General features: G+C 39.6%; 1 protein-coding gene across 2 annotated transcripts; it reads right to left on the reverse strand.

The window, feature by feature from the left end:
- Positions 1-137: 137 nt before the first annotated feature.
- Positions 138-22,549, reverse strand: LOC145464825 (L-fucose kinase-like). Of its 2 annotated transcripts, none has more exons than XM_081448624.1 (29): positions 22,219-22,549; positions 19,149-19,300; positions 18,341-18,391; positions 17,902-18,039; positions 17,306-17,378; positions 17,082-17,182; positions 16,300-16,380; positions 15,693-15,812; positions 15,128-15,326; positions 14,462-14,598; positions 13,765-13,878; positions 13,262-13,321; positions 12,945-13,070; positions 12,379-12,477; positions 10,492-10,631; positions 9,860-10,074; positions 9,352-9,500; positions 8,427-8,488; positions 8,214-8,298; positions 7,945-8,008; positions 7,676-7,773; positions 7,351-7,385; positions 6,937-7,037; positions 5,565-6,016; positions 5,070-5,169; positions 4,716-4,781; positions 4,259-4,315; positions 4,041-4,141; positions 138-3,864 (listed from the first exon to the last, which is right to left on the reverse strand). In XM_081448624.1, exons 1-29 carry the CDS (start codon positions 22,370-22,372, stop codon positions 3,781-3,783), a joined length of 3,414 nt encoding a protein of 1,137 aa, XP_081304750.1. In that variant the 5' UTR covers positions 22,373-22,549; the 3' UTR covers positions 138-3,780. The 2 variants fall into 2 exon arrangements, with proteins under 2 accessions (XP_081304750.1, XP_081304749.1); XM_081448623.1 differs by having other exon boundaries at positions 10,492-10,640.
- Between the last annotated feature and the right edge of the window lie 475 nt (positions 22,550-23,024).

The following is a 23,024-nucleotide window of genomic DNA, read 5'->3' on the forward strand; positions in this document are numbered from 1 at the left end:
GCGACAGTTGAAAAGGTTTGACCTAATACTAAATTCTCCCCATATTCCAAGGTGACTATACATATATACGACAACAGACACCTCTTGACGATAACTAGTAAGGAGAACTTTCAGCTTGGTCATAGAACTCAAGAATGTGAAAGAGTTAAAAACTAAAGCTTTTATTCTACGCCATAATTATCATAGTAGTTTTTGTTACAGTTTTGCCATAATTATTATAATAGTTTTTGAAATAGTTTTTAACCCAGTCATAGATTTTAATAATTCCATCTTTTAGTTAGGTTTTTATTCTTTTTAATCATATGCAATTGTAAGCGCATTGAGAATTCTAAATGCGCAATAAGAACCTTTTTATTATTATTATTATTATTATCATTATCATTATCATTATCATGTTCATTGTCACTGTCATTGTCATTGTCATTGTCATTGTCATTGTCATTGTCATTGTCATTATCATTATCATTATCATTATATTATGAATTGTGCCACATCATACTCCTTATTCCAAAATGGCGGCCAATTTATTATTCTTTTGTTTGCATGTTAATTAGCCCTCTTTGCCTCATTTTCACTTCAAAATTCTTTTGTATATTGTACATGTTGACGAGGCAAAGAGGGCTAATTACCAGGTAAACAAAAGAATAATAAACTGGCTGCCATTTTGGAATAAGGTGTATATTTTAAAGTCAACTAAAATTAACCTTAACTAGTGAGACAATCTCAGATAGTGCAGAGCGCAATTGATAGCTCTGGTACAGTAGTCCCATAAGTACTCACCCCTACTCGATTCACTTCCGGTTTGTGTCTATCTTGGTAGTCTGCTACGGCTTTTCCCCTTTGCAGTGTGTATGTTTCAAGGTTGTATTTTCATTCAAGGTCCAAACATTACGCACAAATTAATTACTACTGGTGCTTTAAGTTGATTTTCGTTCATTTTAAATTCAACAATACGCTGAAGCAGCAAACGTGACAATTTAGCTCTTCACGCCAACTTTGTAACTTGATACTTTTGTTTTCCTCGCAAAGCCATGTAATATGAAACCCCTGTTTTCTCCAAAACATACGGACGATGTCCTTGTTTTTTGGAGATAAATGAAAGAAAGTTAAATATCTGATGTAGTGATGAAGAAACGGAACAGAGACGATGTTTTACTAAAAATGCAAATTTTTACCGATGAACAAGAACTAATTTAATTATCAGATAGTCACGAAATACCACTTTCTTTTTCTGTTGCCACCTTTGTTGTTAACAATAAAACAATTCAAAATTAACACACAACGATATTGATGGCTGAGAAGCTTTTCAACGAAAAGTATTGAAGATAAACAGCGCTACTTGGCCGATATGAATGAGTCTCCTCACAGACTGATTAAATTAATTTGCGCTTTCATTAGGTGCCACGGCGTCTGCAGCAATATTTGAGCATTTTCCTGGTTTCTTTTGTTACAAATTCACAATTTGCGGAGTATTAACGCCACTAACTTGAGAACTTTTTGGTCTCTCTTACAGACACAATTAAGGCAAGAAATAAACAAGTCGCTAAGGAGAAGCAATATATTTGAACTCTGACAAGCACACTATTGTAGATTGAAAACAGCAGATGATATCTGTTGAACCGACCTGTTTGTAATTCTAAAAGCTACGCAGCCACAGTAACGTTTCACTTTTGCAATAAAAAGGGACAACTGGCGCTACCTGAAAAATAACTGCCGTCCTTGGTCACATGACACGATATATAAAATACTGCGTGTAAAGATAGTGTATAACACTAACAATGCTAGAACGCATGCGTCTTACATGTTGAGCTCTACCATAAGGAAAACCACTCAACATTTGTGCGTGATTCCGTATGCAATGTATCCTTCACCTAATATAGAGGCCACGAACCCTAACTAATCTACGCATGCGTTTAGGGCAAATTAGTTTTGTTCTAAGGAGAATGGTACCACAAGGAGAGCAAGGGGTTACCTGAAACAAATATATAGCTTTGCGATGTTCAAAGTTAAGCGACGGCGATGGAATGTGTTTTACGTAGAGTACACATGTACCTTTCCCACCCTACTCCCACTACTTCCCTGCCTCTAGACTAATTAATTAATTGAAATTAATTAATTAAACAAACATTAAAGTTTACACCTTAGCGCCATAGGGCCATAGTGCCATAGCGCCATAGTGCCATAGCGCCATAGCGCCATAGCGCCATAGCGCCTTAGTTCCTTAGCGGCAGGCAACCCCCATAACCATCCCAATAGTGCACTCTGCACTAAAAAGTACCATAAATTAAGTCTAGGAAATCGCATGTATATATGCGAGTAAAATTAAGGATTTTACACTAAGAGTGATATCTAAATATTCTTAAGTTGAAAATTGCTCCAAAAATTAGCTTGCTCTCAACCAATCAAAATAAAGTACTTATTTCAGTTATATAATAAACACTGTAATAGGCCAGTTCGTTTGCTTTATCCCGAATGAGGTACGTGATACTTGGTGACTCTTGCTCGACGACTTCGCCCATTAAACTAGCTTGCAAGGTACATGAACAAGGCTGACTATAACAAACATAATCTGAATTGATATAGGTTCGCGGATACATTAATTTTGTGCAGCAGTTTGCATGCCCAAGAATTACCTAAGTGTGACCTAATCCTTTTAATAACTTTTTTTCCAATTTTTGAAAACGCATTTTGGAGACCATGTCCCGTACTCTATGCCAACAGTGTTGTGAAATCTTTTATGTCCCCTCTAAGTGTGAAGGTTAAAAATGTAGATGTAGTATCGGAGTCAAGGCCTTCGGTTTATCGTCCCCGCCCAAAGACGCGATCATGTAACGTAAGAAAATAAGTCATTACTAATTTTCTACCGATAATAACACCGTTTCGATAACCTTGGGGGATTTTGTTTTCGTCCGTTTCAAGATTGCAGAGCTATAACCTTTTATTACAGCACATACAGTAGGAAAAAGTTCCCAATCTAACCCATGCAAGGCTCATTCCCTAACGGAAACATAACACGTCCGTAATGTGCGAGACGTGTTACTTGAAGCTCTAGCGCATAAACCATTCTAAGCTAGCCTAGTGTCTTTACAATATACAGTCGAACCTCCGGCTGCGACCACCTATCGTAAGCGACCACCTCCCCTCAGCGACCAGTTTTCCAAAATACCAAAAGTTTCCAAGTCAAATCACTATCTTTGGAACCTCATGTAAGCGACCACCTCTCATAGACGCTCGCGACCACTCTTAGAGCTAAAAGTTCGAAGTTTTCTTTGCTTTTAACCTCCCGTAAGCGATAACTTGACAGCTAAGAGGGCGGAAATTGGATAATAAGATGTTGTAGTTTATCAGAAACAAACCATGATACTCTGAAGGTTTGGAAGGTTTGTGGTGGCTGCTAAAAGTTCTTATATGGTTTAGATGGGCACTGACTCATGGGGTAAGTCTCTACATTTACCATACGCTAGTAAGACAAAATATGTTGACCCAATATGGTCTAAGCTCTCGTAAGCGACCATCTAGGTTTGACATTTTGGGTGGTCGCTTACGGGAGGATCGACTGTATAAATGTGTACGTCAAACCAACTTTGCTACAAGCTCTTCATGACCCCACTCTTCCCCGCCCCCCAGTAGTGAATGTCCTTCACTCAAAGGACCTTAACTTGAGGTCAGCGCTCACAAAAACTAGAGTGATTACTTCGAGTTACTCAAAGCCGGAAACTCTTGCTTCTTTGAAAAGTTCCCTTGGTTCTTTTCGTGTTTCTTCGTCCATTTTCCCATGATTCATTGCGAGGGTTCCTCCACTCTCACAGTAAGTCCTTCCCAGTCCACGCTCACGTCATAGAAATCAACTGTCTCGTCTGAAGGCTGGAGACATTGATCAAAACATAATTAAAATACAACGTAGAATTTATGGGAAGAAAAAATAAATAAATAAGAAACTCTTCGCACTTTCCTACCGTAGAAAAATCTACGTTGAAAGAAAAGGGAGCATCAAAACAAAAGCAAAAACGCTGCATTTAAGCTTGCGAAGAAAACACTACCTTCATTGACTTGATCACAGCTTTGACTTCATCCACCATGTTTGGTTCCTTGGTGAGAACAAAAATAAATCCACCACCACCCGCTCCGGCCATCGCTTGACCTGAAAATAAACAAACATTTGCACGGGTTTGGAAGGCATCTTTTAATGAGCCGTTCCTACTTTAGGAAATCAGTATCAGGAGGCCACAAATCATACAGCAAAAAAATATGAACCTACCGTAACTCATCGGCGCCAGTGCTTCCAGTAAGTCTTTAATTGCTTTGGGCTCAGAACCTGTAGGGAGTTAACATGAAGAATAACTGTAGAGTCATCAAAATCGCTCTTGACCTTTTCTTTCGACTACTCAGTATTCTTCAACCACAACACTGAGCGACATAAAAACTCACATCAACACAACGATAAAAAGAGAGCCCTATACAGTGTGGAGTATTAAAACAAAAGAAATGATCACAAAATGGACTTGTAACTAAAGAAAGTATCCGAAAAACCATCTGCAAATTGCGTCCACCGTTTGAACAGTTACATACACATCCATTATTGAATTACCCTCTCCTTTTCCTCTCTTCTCTACCCTTATCTACTCACGAACGGAAAGCCTGGTCGCAGGCTATGTTAGAGCATGATGCCCGGAGGCTGATAAAGAGAACTGTACGTTCACTATCACCGTACTCACCGGGTGCCATGAGGCTTTTTTGATGTCGGTAACAAGTCCAGCACGCACCAAACTTCTCGATATTTCCTGCGTGAAAGGTAAGATAAGGCCGATAATGCACAATTATTTCAAAGTAAGCTGCTTGATAAATTTCTGCTCATGGAGAAACACCCACACTTAGGGCGATTGGTCGTTAGTTTCTCTGACGTAAAGCGATATTTCCCCGCCCCTTCCACAACGACCAAACCAAGCTCGGCTCCTCTTCCTTTGCGAGCGCTCATGTCAGGCTTGTCCGCACTAAGCCTCAGCCCATGCAGTCACACTAACATTTTCGAAGTACAACACCATTCTTGCCCACACATCAAGGTAACGTACCTTCTTTTAGGGCTTTAGCAGCCTCTTCCGCGTTGTTCACCAAGTTTTTGGCGTTGTTAGTGATTTGGGAAAACCTTGCGTACCAATTCCTGACAACGTTCTGTCAAAAGAATTCAACAAAGAAGATCAAGATTCTGCAGAGTGAGTCCATTAGTTGCTATTACTCATGATCAGATTCTAATGCAATGGACGCTGGAAATATTTCGAATTCATTCGGTTCCATAACAAATACTCGATAAGAACAAGTGGATTTGGGTTTAACATGTCTTCGACTTCTACGAACTCAAAACTGGAGATCGTTGAAAAATGTTTCCCAAAAATCTGCTGGAAACAAGGTTTGGAAGTGTCAGAAGTCATTCTCTTGAAGATTGATCTTAAGATGTCTTTCTTATATATTTTGAATTTTTGTTTTCGGCCAAGCCATGGAGCTCGAGGGGACATTCTGCGATCATGCGTAAAATGTACCTTCACCCACTTCGTTCCTCACTGCTTTACCTGTAACAAGTTCTTGGCAAGCCTTGTCCTTCCCGAGTAAAAGCACACCAATCTTTTAGTCATTTCTTCCACGGTCTTCTCGCTCAACTCCAGTTTTTCCCACTCCACTTTTAAAGGCAAAGAGGCTTGGGACCGACCGATTTTAAAACCAGGTACCAGTCCCCCGACGTTGTCCTGCCACCCGCCTCCTGTAGTTAGCATCTGTTCAATGATCAGCACAGCGTGGATGAGAGACTCCATGCTTGTTGTCCGATCCGTCACGCGTAACAGCGCCATCAGGATAACTCCCGCCAAAATACTACTCGTGCCCAAGCCACTGCCTTGAGGAGCGGTTGACCATGTATGGAGCTCAAAACCTGCCTGGTACTTTCTGTTCAGTTGTTCGGATAATGTCTCGTTTGATGGCAAAGTTACAATGTCGAGTAAACAAAAGCAAGCTTTTAAGAGCGCTCCTGGGGAAAACAACCGCAGCATAATGTGTCACAGATGGTAAAAATCATATTGAGATGAAAATAATCAAATGAAATCTTACTGAGAAATGTGGCGAAGAACAGAGATTTTAATTAAATTGAGTACAAGAGAATATTTTATGAAGAAGTTTGCAAACAAATGAAACTATTCGGACAATTTATTTCTCTTTTTAATAAAATTAATGCCAGGAAAAGGATTTGTGTATGGAAATAAAATTTTCGTGAGCAGAGAGCATACCAGTCTGCGAGCAGGCTTTCCGTTCGAGGATTAGGTAGGGGGAAGGGGTGGATGAAGTAACTCTTTCTTCCTCAATCAATCAATCAATCAATCAACTTTATTTAGAGAGGGTGACACATGACAGTATAAACTGATAAGCTAGTGACCCTCTGTGCTAAAAATGTACGAGTAATTATAAAATAACTAAGTATACTAGTACTAAGTATGAACAATAAAAAGTTACAATATGTAAAAAGTTACAATAAAAAGTTACCCACTGCAGTTTCCCACTGCGCTTTGTAACCCCAAGCGGAAAGCCTACTCGCAGGCTAAGAGCAGTCACAGTTTGTTAACAGAACACGATTTGAAGCAACAGATGTAGACTGAACTGTTATGTTCATTAACCACCTTAAAGCTTAACGTCACGTGACACAATTCTAACATTTATCATTATCCAGCTTCTCCTCAAAAATAGCCACACATTGCTAACATAGAAGTTGTGAGAGTAAACCAATTGATCACCAACAGTAAGATAAAATTCTCCCAGCCAACAGTATAAAGCGTAAGAGAGCCATTATCGAGAATTTTTCCTTTTTTTCTTACCCCTTTCAACATCCACATTTTGTGCATGTTCACCGTGTTAAACGGCTCATTTTTTATCTTTCTCCACAATATCTAGTCATACCTGGAGCATTTGGTTGAGTATAGTTCTCCAAATGTATCAACTCACTGCACACAACTCGAACACTGTGCTCTCCTGAGTGGATCACAAGGACAATTTCAAGCCTACAGATTGAACAAGAGAAACATGTCCATACAAAGTTTGGACTGAGCTAAGATAAACGAGCACTTTTCCACAGGCTACCAAAAAATCCAGAATTTCCCATTTATACAGCTACCGCAAAGTTCCGAAAGTGACCAAAAAGGCAAAAAATTAAACAAAGAGTGAAATTACAACCTGGGTTGTGGAACAATCAACATTGTACGATTACCAGCCGATGTTTGGGAAATGAGCTTGCGCTCCTCTCCACGAACTCTCGAGGAGGAACGAGGACTGGACTCGCGAGAGCGGTGGAAATCGAACTTTAATGTTACTTACTCCTTTATTTTCCTGACTTGGGCTTTCGTAACTTTCTGCAAAACAAAATGCTCGTATTTTAACTGACTGGGAAAAAGATGATGTTTGAGTGCAACACATGCCCAAGACCAAACCCATTAGCAGTTCGATTTATAAAAAACCAATATGCATAAACCTCTCCTTTCATCCTCATAGACATCAAGCAAGCTGTCAAGAAAGTCGTCAGGCAATCTTTCCACCGATCCCAAAAAATGTTACTTGGTTTAGGAAGCGTGACATTGGTACAAGACGTAACGCAACCACATCACAAGGGTACCTTTAAAAGTTACGAAATTAACATCACTACCTGTCCATTGAGTTTAACGGCAACGTTTAGCACCGCTCCGCCTTGCTCGTACGTGATTGGCGGCGTGTCACTCCATCCTCCAGAAAGATCTATCCGGGCTGAAATAAAGCATCTTATAATTTAGTACAGTGTCGCCAATTGAGATTTAGTATTGGCCCTGGAGTCATCCTTAAGAGAGCTTATATCAGTTTGCAAACACATGACGGTGATTCCAAAAGTCAGCACAGAAATAAGTATTTAATTAGTGACTCAATAAAAGCGTTGCAAACCTGGTGCTTCCGTTATAACCCAGTGCCCCATGGGAACAGGATCACAATCTTCAATCCGGAAAAACTGCAAGAAAATGAGATCAAACATGTGAAGATTTGGTTTCAGAAAACCCTCTGCAGCACGCCGGTACCTAAACGTTTTCTCCTCGCCTCCTGCTTTTCTCTCCCTCGAAATCCCCCCCCCCCCCCCCTCCCCATCCGGTGAAATTTCCTTCGTGACGGTTGGTTGAGTGCTAAAAACGTTATGTGACCACGGTAAAATAACGCACCTGTCTCGCTGTCAGAACTGCCCGTCTCCTCAAGACCTGTTCAGCTCCTTCATAATGTCTCGCAGCTCGGATAAGCAAATGAGGTCTGTTGAAAGAGAATAATATTTAATCAACATCGCTGAATAAACACCATTGAATGAAAGTTCTAAAAAAGATGGATGAGCTAACGGAGTAGTTTTTCATTTGTTTTATCAGTGTCTACTTGCGTCGTACCTGTCAAGCCATTTTGATCTTTCCATGGCGAGAGCTTTGACCCCTGCTGAGATTTCTCCTTTCTACGATCACATGACAAAGTCGATTAGCAAACAGCAGCAATAAGCAAGCTTATGCCGGGCTGGATTTTAATCTTACCATAAGCACACAGTTGCGGTCCCATACCCGTCTGGGAGCAATAAGGATAAGCACAGCTAGCTGTATCTAGACATTTATTCCATTATTTTCTATTTTTTTTAGCTCCGTCTATTTTGCACTAATTGTTAGATGTTGTTTAGCGGGTTAAATAAAAGCACTCGGACTATAACAACATTTTTAGTGCTAAAACAATTGGTAAAGGTAAAGTCTGCATGCGAGCCAAGTGGCCCATCAGGCCGGAGCTTATCCCGGTTTCTGTAGCATGAAGCGACTAGGAGTATTTCTACTCCCCCCTGAATGGGATGCTAGTCCATCGCAGGGTTACCCCCAGCATTAAGTTCGCCGGTACCCATTTATACACCTGGGTGGAGAGAGGCACTGTGAGAGTAAAGTGTCCTGCCCAAGAACACAACACAATGTCCCCGGCCAGGGCTCGAACCCGGACCGCTCGATCCGGAGACGAGCGCACTAACCATGAGGCCACAGCGCCTCCCACAATTACAAAACACTAAAACAATTACGGGCAATTAATTACTAGGCCTAGCATCGAGTTCGCCTAGAGTAAGGTTTTTTTTTCCTCGATTACAAAACTCTTCAACAAAATACTTTCCAAAACAGTCTGACAGAAACTGAAGAGGAGCAAGTACACAAGCCCACGTTAGAATTACCCTGATCTTTTTTAGCCTTGAATAAATAGATGTCTCAAAGCAAGTGAAATATCAATTTTTTCTGTTGGCGAGTACGTTACTCTCGTTAACAAAGCTAACCAACAAAGCAGTGAACATACATCAAGAAGCTCAAAGGCCTGCATCCAAGATTCATTTCGGGCCGGACCACTTCTCAACCCAGCCCTCTCTCCTGCCATCGCACCTAACACGTCAGCAATACACGCCAAAGTCCGTGCAGCCACGCCTGGAGAGGTGGCGCTGGATGCAACTTAGGAAGCGAACAATCATTGACAAATGATTAATAAAAGGTGAGTTCATTTTGAAAGGGTTATAACTTGAGCTCAAGTATCCACACGAACCACTACGGGATTAAATGGGGACAAACAGTAACCAAACTGTGGAGAGGAACACTGAATCTGATGGCGATTTTAGGGTTAATTATAAATCAAGAGAAGATAACGGTTCAGTTCCAGGGATTTTCATTAATGTTTTCAGTAGGAGGGTACCTGGTTTTCACAGGCGGGCTAAACCTTATTTCAAATGAACTTTTATAACAAAAACTTTCCTCCAAACGGTCAAACCCAGGAGTAAAAATACGCATTGCCTAGAGTCTACAGTTGCATGTACCTCGATCTAAAACCTCCAAAATCTGCGACTCAAATCCTTCTTTTCCACAACTTTTGAAGAAGGGCACAAGGCAATTGCTGCTGCAATTATTAAGTGTTCCCTCCACTTCGGTCTTTCCAATCTCAAACCAAAGCTTTTTTCTCCAAGCAAACTCTGAACCCGTATCGACGGCATTCAATATATCTTTTAAAGATAATCTCAGTGAAGAACGCCACCTGAAAGAATAAATGTTCATCAGGATGACTCGGGAAGAAAACACTGCGTCTGCCTTAAATTTACCTTTCGTTTGCCTCGCGTTTGCACTGCGTTTGCCTTGCGGTTTTCTAGCGTTTGCCTCGCATTTGACTCGGGTTTGCCTCACTTTTGCCGTACGTTTGGCTAACGTTTGTCTTGCGTGTAGTAGTTCGCCCGTGTTCGAGAAACTGACATAAAATACTTTGGCCAATCAGAGGAAAGATGTCATATTCCCAGCCAATCAGATGTAAAATCAAAATCAGTTTTGCAGACTTTTGCCGAACAGCTCTTTTCACCAACACCATACAACAAAGACAACGCAATGCAGCACAAAAACACAACACCATAAAAAGAAGAAACAACAGACGAAACACAACGCAAAAGTGACTTCAACAAACCTGTTCAGTTTTTGCTGATCAGGAGTATCAGACACGTCAGTACTCGCCAGCCATAGGATGTCATCTTCACCAGCATCATCCTCCAGAACATCAAAAGGATGAACAACTGGGAACAGCTTAGCATTCCAAAGACTCCTGCGCTGTTCAGGCTGAACAAACAAACAAACAAAATATCAAGAAAACAAACAAACAACAGAAAAAGCAAGAGTAAGAATATGAGTTCAAAACTGTCATGTGGCTTTTGCTCTTAGCATGTGATAGCCTACCGTGGAAAACAGAGAAACATAAGGGAAGGGGAAGGTAAGGTCCCTAATTTTCGACCTCCCTGTTTTTCCCCTTTATTAAATCCATTTTGAAATCACTGGTTATCCTTGCAATCTGATTGGCTCTCAATGGTGCGATTTATTCACGAATCGCACTATTTTTTGCTCTAAATCGCATCTTTTTCTCAGCCATTGAGAATGGCACAGTAAAACAAAACAACCAATCAGATTTCAATATTAGTTTAAAGAAAACAATAAAATTTCAGGAAAATGAGAGGCAAAAAGCCATTGTGTGGAGAATTTAGCAACTACTATTGCCAAAACTTTGTTGTTACTGTTGTTTTTTTTTCCAAAAAAATTGACGAATGTAATTAATTACAGTTTCTAAATGACGATTATGAGCTTCCTCAGGCTGAACACCTACTTTAATGGAAGTTTCCAACTTTCAGTGTCCATTTTGACGAATATTTTGGCGATTTTTGTTCAACATCTGCTCAAAATCCGTATGAACCGAGTCCAGTAAAACATAAACAAACGAAAACCACACAACAACAAATTCAGGGCCATCTCAAGAAGTTAGATGTTTCCAGGTTTCCGGTAGTTTCAAACGAAGCAAAAAAAGAGCTCAACTCTGTCGCTGTGAATAAACATAGTCAAAATACGCCCCGCTCCACAAAACAATGAATGAATGAACGTCTTATGAAGCTGGTGCTAGTCCCGCCATCTTGGAAATATCTTGAAACAAATGGCGCCGCAAGAACTTGACAAGGTCCTGAGTATTGAGTCCTTTGCCGAGGTCACAAAAAGAAACGGAGATGATAACGAGCTGGACTCCCTTAAAATCATGCCATTAAACGGTATGAAAGAAAAACAAAACGTACCATCCACTGGGCATCGTGCACTCGAGTTTCACAACTCAAAAGAAATCCATCGCAGGATTACGCAGGATGCACCTTCAAATTCCTTCTCCAAAGACAATGAAAAGTCTCAGCCTCAACCACACAAGAAAGAAAGACCTTCCATCATTGATTCAGGCGACGAGAATTGAACTTTTATACCTGAGGTATACTATTTTCGTTCTCACTCCAAAACCGCTTGTTTCTTTGTCATGCTCGGATGAGTTTTCGTCACATGACATCATTTCGCATACTAAATGAGACGTAAAGGCGTTTCCGGTTCCGCTTTTTTTTTTTAACAAACCGGCTACTAGAACAATACACCAAAAATCTAGAAATTAAGGCGATAAAATTGTGCGATTTCAAAATGGATCTAATAAAGTGGCAATTGAACTTCATGTCGTGCAATTTTGGTCTGAAATCATACTTGTGATTTCAAATCGAACTCGCGCTGTTCGCTCGTTCGATTTTGAAATCACGCGTATGATTTCAGACCAAATTGCACTCCACTCAGTTCAATTACCATTATTAACCAGAGCGGAGACCCTGTTTATGTAGCAGGGTAGCGACTTGGTAGCACATGGACATCAAGACAGGATCCTCTTCTTGTCGGTTTTCTTCATTCCTACATGCCTCGTGTGCCTTTTCAGTGTTTTAATATTGTAAGAGAAAACTGAGATTTTGATCACTCGTAGCGGGCTGATATAGTGCTGCAAATGATTGCTTACCACCCCGATCCAGACTTCCTCTGAATTGATTCCTGTTCCTTCAAAGAATACCTTCCATGGTTTATTACAGTAGGTACTGCTTGGGGATTGACATGGCATCTGAAAAATTAACATCTTCAGTGAGCCATCTAGTTTGACAAATAATTTGTCGTCTGACAATTTATCACAATATGAACGGTAGCCATCTTCATAAACAACCTCTTACTTTGCTACAAATGAACTACTGGCAACTGCGTCAAACTAATTACATGAACAGTCAACATGTGTAATTGACACGCCCCTAATCATCACCATGGAAATGTGGAAATTCCACCTCCCTTTAGAAAGTGCAGTAAGTCAGTTTAAACTGAACTTTTCTGTAACTAGTAAGGACTAGTAGAAATAATAGTCTTACTGCATATGGGAGCTTGTTATGTCCCGTTTCGAATGGGCTTAAATTGTACAATTTCTACTTGTAGAGTCGTGGGTTAAAGAATCTCACGAGTTCAGTTTCTCGCGTAAAACGTAAGCAAATTTCGTTCATGCAAACTTTCCATTTATCTACACAAGTGTCAGCTGTTTCTGACCTGCATTTCGTCATGAACACCAAACACCACCAGAACCCTGTGAGATTTTCCTCTCAGACCTGGAAGGGACACAGTGTAAGCCAGAAGGCACAGATTCTCCACGAGACTGGTCCCTGGGAGAATACTCTGGAAATATTGAGAAAAAAAATATTGAAACAGTGAAATTACATTGCACAGAAGTACATAAAATGGATAAAAATTGCGATACACCTGTTACAAATACAATTTAACAAGGGTCATAGGTGATATAATGATGAATGGGCCAAATCTTAGCTATTTAAGAAATGATTTTTTTTTTAACTTTCCAAAATACTCACCTTGAAATCATGTGGAGCAATTCCTGTCAGCACGCATCCTGCACCAATCTTGACATTTCCCTAAAATAGACAATGCAATTCTCATTCAAAAGAACAATCGCGTTTGTTTTCTTTCGTTCTGCTATTTGGGTTGTCACGCGACGCTTTCTTCCATGTGTTGTGTGACAGCTCAGATATCAACTGCTATCAACGAAACTAGAAAAATAAACCTAAACGTGATCCAGTGTCACTGTCTTCAGAGTTGCATCACAAAGTCTCGTAAGAAGAAAGGTTTGGTGGCTTTTTTTAGATGAAATATACAATGTGCAATAAAAGCATATTGTGACAATAAGCTAGCGTGACAACAGGCCACATTTCAAGTCACATGTCCATGTAATCTAAACACTGATTGGTTAATGGAACTTCAAAACTATTCACTCAAGTACTATGTGAAGTTTGGCATACAGCACATCCCCCTATGAATGTTACATGTACAACTTGGAAAAACCTGTCCAGGATGGTACCTGTAAATGACAATGAGACACAACAGACTCCTTTCCAATGTCAATTCCGGCTTCAATAATAGAATTTACGACTACAGTAGACTGGTCCACATCTGCAGGTTTTCCTTGGTTGTTCTGTTCAAACAAAAAGCAGAAAGCAGAAAGAGGACGAACCTTACTTCACTGAATTTAGCATAAACCTTCTATTTACATTACAGAGCAGCCTCTTCATGAGCACTCTGTACTTTGCATCTCTGTTATCAATAATTATGAAGAAACCCCATGAAAAAAATGGGAAAAGAATTTTCAAGCTTATCTTTTTTCTTAACGCATCATTCAGTTGTTTTAAAAGAAGAAGTCTACATAATATGCTGTACATGTATCTATCAAATGATCATATTTTATCTTATGCCCCACATCCAATTACATTTTGAGTTTGCCAATAAATGTTTGATAAAGCTCTTGAACATTGATACATTTAATAATGAGTATTATCTCTTGGTGTGAGAATGATTTTTACCAGTCCCTAGAAGAGCTTTATTCATGAGTTATGACTCAACCTAGTTCCCTGAGTCTATCTTCTTTCCCCCCTCCCCCCCCCCCCCCCACTCCCACACCTTCTCTCAGTCTTGGGAAAGGGAAAAAGAGACACCCTGGGAACAAGGTTGAGTTATACCTCACAGTACAAGATGTATATGTATTTATTAACAAAATGTACCTTGCAAAAACAGACATGGGTGTGGTTGTTGTGGTCAAATTGACCATCACCAAACTTTTCAACACTTTTCAGCATTTGACTTCTGTAACATTCCGCAGATGGCTGCATGTAATCAAATTCCCCCTTTTCAATCACAACTGTTAAATAACATGAGGAAGAGAAAACAAAGATTACAACAACTGTATGGTAAGCATAAGGTTAAGTCTGCCTTAGGCAAAGTGGCCTATACAGCCAGAGTTAATCCTGTATTAATAGCATTAAGCAACTAAGAGTATTTCTAGTCCCCACTGAATGGGATACCAGACCAATGTAAGGTTACCAACCCCCCCCCCCCCCAACTTTCTCCTCCAGCATTTATTTGCAGGCACCCATTTACAGCTGTAAGTGTCTTGCTCAAGACCCCGGCCAGAGCTAGAACCCAGATTGCTAGAACTAGAGTCCAGTGCACTAACAATTAGACCACAGTGACTCAATGTAATTAATTTATTGCAAGTATTTCTAAAGTTTATTATTTTATTGTCAGAGTTAGGTTTTGGTGATGAATGAGGACAAAGCAAGAAAGTAGCTCCTGGTCGATGAGTAGTTTACTCATTCTCCACACAACTTTACTTGACGGTGTACTGAACAGTGTAACAAGAGTTTAGGAGTTGATTGACTGTACAGTACCTCCTTTTAGTGAGACACCCCTGAGAATCTTCCACAGAGAAGCCCTTGCACCTCTCATCAATGTCATCTCATCCTTTGAGCTGCACTTTGTTCCCATTCGAGTGCTGCGACCATATGAACCACTCCTTTCACCACAAACAAAGTCTGCCTCAGTGACATCCTCAGCCAGGCACAGTAGAATGTCAAAGAACAGTGACAACTAAATGTATAAAATAAAAATACAGCATGTTGTAGTCTAAATTGACTAACTGTATATCCTCAAATATACAATCAACTGTAAAAAGTTAGTGCTAGGTAGGCAGGAGGATATTACCCAAGGGGAGTGAGAGGGACAGGTGGGGAGCAGGGGCAGTCATTCAAGGGAGGCGATTTACATTTTATTTCAAATAATCCCACTATACTTGTAATGTCAACCCAAGATGACCCTTGCAGCCATCAGGGAGCAGTAATCAAGACGCATTATTCACCAGTTACAGTACTGTGGTACCCTGCCAAAATCTGTTAATTAATATCACCAACCCTGTTGTTATAAGTATCATATCAGAACAACACTATCGTTTCATACCTGTATAGGATCTGCTCCATTGTCAAGTCCATAGTAAGTGCAAGCATCAAGAGGAGCATACACATGGAAACTGAGAATTTTTTCCACTATTGAGATATTTATGTAAACCACACCACTGACCTGTTAACCAAACAATTCAGTAGCTGCTGTCATATATATGGGCACAGGAGCAAACACATAGCTGTCCGCACACCTTGCATGCATAGGACACTAGTGAACAATACTTATAGCTAGCCATAGGCCCACAGTGTGCAGCGCAAAGGTGTACCCTTGTGAAAATTTGTCTCAGCTGATCTCTGAGGATGTTTAACTAAATATTTGCACCAGGGCTAAAGCTATGTAAGTCTCTGCACATGTTACATGCCTACAATACTTGCCAACATCATAGGCATGTAATGCATACAAGCCAAATTAGTTTTACTTTTCATCATACAAAAAAAAGTAATATTTTGCATGAAAGGTGACCTTAATTTAGCTGCAGGTATTTTTGGACCAATGCTGTGCAATAAGCTTATCTTTAAGCGTCAAAAGCCTACATCTGACTTTAATCAGTAATATTTGGTTTAGAGACTGCACTCTATTGCTGCACAGATAACCGGATACTTACCAAGGGAACTTTACCATTTTGGAGGGCACAGCTCTTTAACATATCCACAGTTCCTTTAAAAGTGATGTCCTTAACTTTGCCCTTCAACATATTTAGTTGCAAGAAAAAGTAATTAATAAAAGCTGTAAACAAATTACCATATAGTTGTTTACAAGTACATACTGTACATGTAGTAGCAATGTTATATCCTGTCCCATGAAAAACTTTTACCGAGATCTCGCCAATATTGACGAGATCTCACCAAGATTGCAGAGATCTCCCCATGATGTTTGTGAGTTTCTGAATCTCAGTGAGATCACAGCAAGTCTCAGCAGCCAAAAAGTCCCTAATCTTAGCAAGTTTACTTGGCCACCAAAATTTTGAGATCTCACCGAGATCTCGACGAGAATCTAAAGCTTGATGATCAGCTATACAGTTAGACACCATGAAGCCACTGCTTTATGTCATGGCAGATCACAATCGGGTAACTGTAAACTCAAAAAATATGGACGTTCATTCAGGTGGACTTAAGAACTGACTTGTCTCACAATCCTGAAAGGACTGAGTTGCCACAAAGCAGTTTATCAAACAGATGGGGCCAGGCCTGCGGTTTCTCCCTGGATTCAATCAAGCCAATACATGATTACATGTGTAAGGCTTGATGCATGGTAATCAGATCAATTTTCTGAAGAAAAACTCAAGCAAACAACAATCAATCAAACAACATAAGTGGTGACCTCTGTAGGAGACACACGCATGTATTTTTTTTCATGAACGCTTTGTCTCGACAGATGTTACAGTACCTTGTCTCCGAGTTTCACAACCCCATGGCCCGTTGCATAGTTTATATCTCCTTGAAATAATATCATGGTGATGCCATCAGAATACTGCTTCCAATCAATTTCTGTCGATGAAAAAAACAATTATAGACATAAAATTGGTTGCAAGCCAAAAACAGTAACAATCAATATCAATGATAACATAAAATTAATATGAAGACTACAGTATTACAACAGTAAAAACGTACTTGTATCTGGAGCGACAGTAAGAATCATGTCAGTACTACAAATCCACACCCCAGGGGGAGCATTAACTGACAGCTGCAACCAACAAGATCATTCATGTCATGCAAAACTCTTCAGACCCTTTGACACCCTTAAGGGTTTTATGTAATGCTAACTATTTTTAATTAATCATTCTACACACTTTAATTAAAGGTTAACTCCTTGAACTGGCATATTTGTATGTAAACAGTAAGCTTTGAGTTACAATTATATCCTTCCCATTGGTCTGACAGTACACTATAGGCTTACATCCTCAGACATGAAACTCAGAGAAGCTATTGTTAAGTATTGTTGAACAAAGTAGTCTATAACACTACATGTATAACTCCGCAAAGCTACTTATTATTAATATTGATATCAGGGTATCAAAGTTGAAACGTCTTGATAACAATTAAGACTTTTATTGCATGCATAATATTATTATTACACATATGATACAACAGCCAGACTTTTTACTTTACAAGAAAGCTGAAACACTGTAATAATTTCAAAAGTCCAATTACCAAAGGTGATTATTAATCAATACTTTAATACACAAACAGAAGATTTAAAAGCTTACTGTGTTTGACACAAGGTCTAGCAGGAGGTCAAAGTTGGAGACCAGGCAATCACACAAATGCTCTTTTGATTCTTCTTTGTGTTTGGCTGGTAAGGTGTTGAAGAACCGTCCACAAGAACTAAATGGAAAGTCTCGACCCTGGAAAAGAAGAGAGCTTCCTGGGTATTTTAATTTTAATTACTAGAAATTGTATCAAATAAATTATTCAACATTTTATAGGTGGAAGAGGAAGGAAAGAGAAAGAGATCTCAGTCAATGAGAGTGCTTGTAAAACATGAGATTAAAATGTTGTGTTTACTTTACTATGTCTATGTACAGGAAAACAAAATATACATTAATTTTGACCCTTATGGAACAATTGAAGCCTAAAATTTTACCTTAAAAACGTTAAAAAATACAATATTTTTATTATTAAGCCATTCATGGCAACAATACCCACCATATGCATGATAAGAATGTTAGCATTGTCCAAGACACTCAGAGTTAAAGTCTGCGGTGTAAAAGAAATTAAATAATGGCATTGTTAATTAAACCAAAAACATACAGTATTAAGGACATGACCAGATCACATCTCTTGGAGTTTGTATATGTATACCTTTACATGTAGAACTGAGTAAACAAACTTAAAAGTAATGAAAATACATAAAACTATTCTTTCCTTCAGTTCACACTGGGTGCCAGTCCCAAGGAATATACATAACCACCTCAAGGTATTTGAAAATTTTAAAGGTGGAAGCCGGGTGGGTTCAAAAGCCAAATACTGCAATTTCCAAGGAGAGGCCAGCCAGGGGGAGTGGATCAAACCAAAGAAATCCTTTCTGGGAGGAGTATGTGTGTTTTCTGAGAAAAGGCATCCAGCCCCAAGGGGAAAACCCCAAATGAAAAGTTTGGGTACATATGCTCCCCCTCTCACTTAGGGTTGTAAATCACAAAATAATTCTGGTCTCTCCTAGGGTGTTCAGGACGTAATGTCACTAGTTTAAGCTATCAAGGTATCTTTTAGGGTGCATTGAAGGAAACAATAATAATAAGTAACTGCAGCTGTGATATTTTCCGGTTTAAGCTGGGCATCTTTTAGGAGTCAATTCAAATAAAGCTAGAGCATGCCCAGGTTGGTCTCCTTTAAGGGCTCAAGTCAAATTTTCCAATGAGCATCCTTCACTTTTTTACATAGAAGTCCTCCTCCTGGGTATTCTGCTAACAAGGACAGTTCCATAAAATTGTCTGTCATTTATGGCGTATTTTACCTCATAACCAGCTTTTGCACTTAGATGTTCTGCAACAACCAGTAGAGCATTTACACTGGCACCACCACTCCCTACACGAGCTTTAGGATCTTCCAAGGTTAAAAGCAATACATCTTTATCGAAGAAACCTTTACTTTGATGGATTTCAAGCTCTGATCAGAGGATGGCATAAAAATGGATTAATAAATTACATTAATCTGCATTAATTAAAAACCGATATATTCGGTCATGCCAGGCCACCTGCAGTATATACTATAAGCTTGAAAAGGTATCCGGTCGTTTCGCCAACGTCTTGTTCGCCAACGTCCTAAGTCGTTTCGCCAACGTCCCACTGGTCAATTCGCCAACGTCTAAATAAAAGTTTACCTTCACTTGTGTGTGTTGTATCAGGCTTGTATCAGACAATAAACTTAAACGAATTCAACGTAGTGTCACTAGGAATATCCAGGCTAAGCTATTTGCAAGCTGGGAAGAGTACGAGAACAACGAAAAGACTGCCACGCAACTACTCCAGACTTGTTCTCGGCTTAACGGAACAGCTCGTGCGAACTAGAACTTCTCTGTAAATAGGATGAATTGGTTTCAGATAAATATAGGTTTCAATCAGGTTTTGTAAATAGGTTTCATAGGTTTTTGTGCTTGTAAATATTTGATACTATATACTGTAATAAAATTGCTGTTGTTATTTACTTGACGTTCCATTTTATTTCTAACTCGATTATAAGGCTGGAAAATTAAAACAAACTCTGTTTGCTTTTGAAAAAGGAAAAGATATGTTAATTTACATCGTAATGTATTATCAGCGAATTGGAAGCCATCAAACTTTTGAAAGCCATCGGACTTTGGTATTCAACAGTCAATTTTCACCGTGAAAATTACCGCGATGTAGCGCCCACGAGCCGGCTTGTGAAACTATCAAAAACATGCAAATTGATCTCAAGGCAGTCAAGCGAAACAGGCGAAACAACTCGTTGGCGAAACGACCGCTGCCACAGTGATATGTGTATCCCCGCACACATATCACTAGTGATATGTGTATCCCCCGTGGGGATACACAAAACACTGATACGCGCCTGGGCATTCAACGAACAAAATGGTGACTCGGTTGCGAGGTTCCAACGAGTGTTGTAAAGAGTAGGAGAAACCAGAAATGAATTCGCGCCCAACGGAGCAGATTAGGATTTCTTGAGTTTGGTTGAGTTCCAACCGACTCAATTGTATATCTGACTAAAACTTCGAACAGCGGATACACATATCACTAATTATTTCATGGCGCAGTGATCTCAGTGTGTATCCCCTAAACACAGCCTTTAGATTGGCTATCTTAATCTACCTGAACGAAGAAAATGGCCAATTATTGCCGAAACGTGCTGGCTGCTTACTCGCGACGACGTTTATACCCAGGTTGAGGTTTGCGGAGTTTGCAACTCGAATGTCTAAATATCTAAACTGAAATTGCGTGCAGGGGATACACATATCACTAATTATTTCATGGCGCAGTGATATGTGTATCCCCATAAACACAACTGTTATAATATAGCGCATCAACGTTGTTAAAACTGCAGGCAATATTAGCACCCGACGTTTTTACACGGCTTGGGTTTACTAGAGTTTGAAACTCAATAATTCCACTAAAAATGCGTGCACGCATGCACAGGATAAAAGGGATACACATATCACTGATTATTTCATGAACTAGTGATATGTGTATCCCCATGGACACAGCTGTTATATTGGCTTTCTACCCAAGAAGAAAAATGCCCATTACATTTGCATTGTCAAAACTGGCTTGCTAGAAATATTCACACCCAGCATTTATTCATAGCTTGGGATTTCTGGAGTTTCACTGACCTCGGTTGTACACGACCGCATGCAGAGGATACACATATCACTAATTATTACATGGCGCAGTGATATGTGTATCCCCTGAAGACAGCCGTTACCTAGGCTAACTGCCGAAGAATAAACGTCGATTGTTATGAAACTTGTTAGCAATGTTCGCAGTATAGCAATGTATACAGCTTGAGACTTAACATATCTTACAAAAAGTCGAACTGAAAAGCGGGTGCAGGGGATACACAAGTGCCACTAATCATTTTATGGCGAGCGGGTCGAAGCAGTGATATGTGTTTCACTCCACGAATAATTCAGATGCAAACAAGGCGATGAACAGTGGAGAATATGCGTTACTCGATGGGTGAGAATGCACCGCGTAATTAATATCGTCCTAGAAATCCCGTGCCGTGAAACTCAAATTGAAATATATCTAGATCCATTTGGTGTTCAACTTTAAATTCATTATATCCTGCTCGCAGAAAACCAGTTAGGATCAAGAACACAATTCCAGCAGCAGATACGTATGCTTTTTCAACTACAAAAATTGAGATTTGTGTTTTAAGTCCGTTTGGGTTAGTCGTTCGTCCAGTAAGCGACCGGACGACGAGAGCGCTTTCAAGAAGGATATTGCTATTTAAAGTAGAGGGGAGGGGGGTGGGGGATACACATATCACTGGTCGCCATCTTGGAGGGGATACACATATCACTAGTGATATGTGTGCGGGGATACACATATCACTGTGACACCGCAATTCCTTGAAAACAGTCTTACTAAAAGGTCTTATTCAAACCTTGACAAAATTCAGTCGCGTCATTACTGAGAAATCATTTCTCTTAGCGACCTCTCGTATATTCGTTAACATTCCTTCTTGCTTCCCTTTATTACACCGTGGACGCTTAAATATGGATCGTTCTCCATCAAGAATGATATTTGTTCCGCAGATCAACATTTTGAAGGGCATGACCTAACTTTTACCAAATGTTTCGAAAATGTACGCTATAAAAACAGCCAGAATAAAGCAAGATTGCTAAGGCACCTGTTGATCAGAGTCTTAGTTTTAAAATTCGACAGGTCTCCCACCTGTGTAATTAAAAAAAAAACAAAAAAAGATTAAGCTTAATTTCAGAACCAGGACGTTTTAGTTGATGAACGAAAGTTCTACGTTGTTTCATAACACGAACAGTAAATAACTACATGTAATAGTCACATGAACATTCACACTACTGTATTTACCTTTCTGGAAGGTGTGAGCACTAGCTTTGTTTTGGCAAGTCAGCACTATCGCGGTCCATCGCTTTCTAGCCTTGTTGTCTACCACGTTGACCTTCGCCATTTTACAACCAAGCGTTTCCGCGCGGTGGGCTTGGGCTCGAAGCAAGTGGCCCATAGTAACGTGCTAGAGATCAAGGCTTTTTTTTTTTAACTTTTTTATTTATTTACTTACTATTGTACTCGTTTCGGTCGTTTCGCTTATTTCGGTGGCGAAACGGTGAAACGAGAGTCGAAAATATTGAAAATACGACGAACCGTTCATGAGTTTTTGAATGTCAGGTCCTGCATCCTTGACGACAGTAATATTTTTTACAAACACGCAAAACGGCGAGCGAGTCTGAAATATATCTACGCATATTATTTTTGGTATTGCCGCGAATAAATCTCATTTTTCGGTCTATATCGAAATATTACAAGTACATCAACGATTCCTAGCATTTGTTGCCTGTATTATAGACACTATACGTGAGAGATTAATTAAGTATTTTATTGTAAATAATATCGTATTTTAGCATTTTATTGTAAATAATATATTTTTAGCATTCTAATTATTTTAAGCTGAGGGCCCCAAGTTTATCAGTAACTTAAGTTACTGTCACGGGTCACCCTCATTAAATAAAGTCTTTCATTTTCAGAGATTAATGAGATGTAGGCTGTGTAGGTATATGTAGGGGATTAATGACAGGTATTGCTGTGTAGGTATATGTGAGAGATTAATGAGATGTAGGCTGTGTAGGTATATGTGAGGGATTAATGACAGGTATTGC

Source organism: Orbicella franksi, chromosome 13, assembly GCF_964199315.1.
Source record: "Orbicella franksi chromosome 13, jaOrbFran1.1, whole genome shotgun sequence".
Lineage (NCBI taxonomy): Eukaryota > Metazoa > Cnidaria > Anthozoa > Scleractinia > Merulinidae > Orbicella > Orbicella franksi.

What these genes read in the sequence shown, in the direction of transcription:
- LOC145464825 (XM_081448623.1), bottom strand. Translation starts at nt 22,372, where the DNA reads ATGGGCCACTTGCTTCGAGCCCAAGCCCACCGCGCGGAAACGCTTGGT. An exon ending in GGTTATAACGGAAGCACCAG is followed by an intron (nt 7,774 to 7,944) that starts GTTTGCAACGCT and finishes GCTTTATTTCAG; the next exon opens with CCCGGATAGATCTTTCTGGA. An exon ending in TTGCCAAGAACTTGTTACAG is followed by an intron (nt 5,170 to 5,564) that starts GTAAAGCAGTGA and finishes TTCTTTTGACAG; the next exon opens with AACGTTGTCAGGAATTGGTA.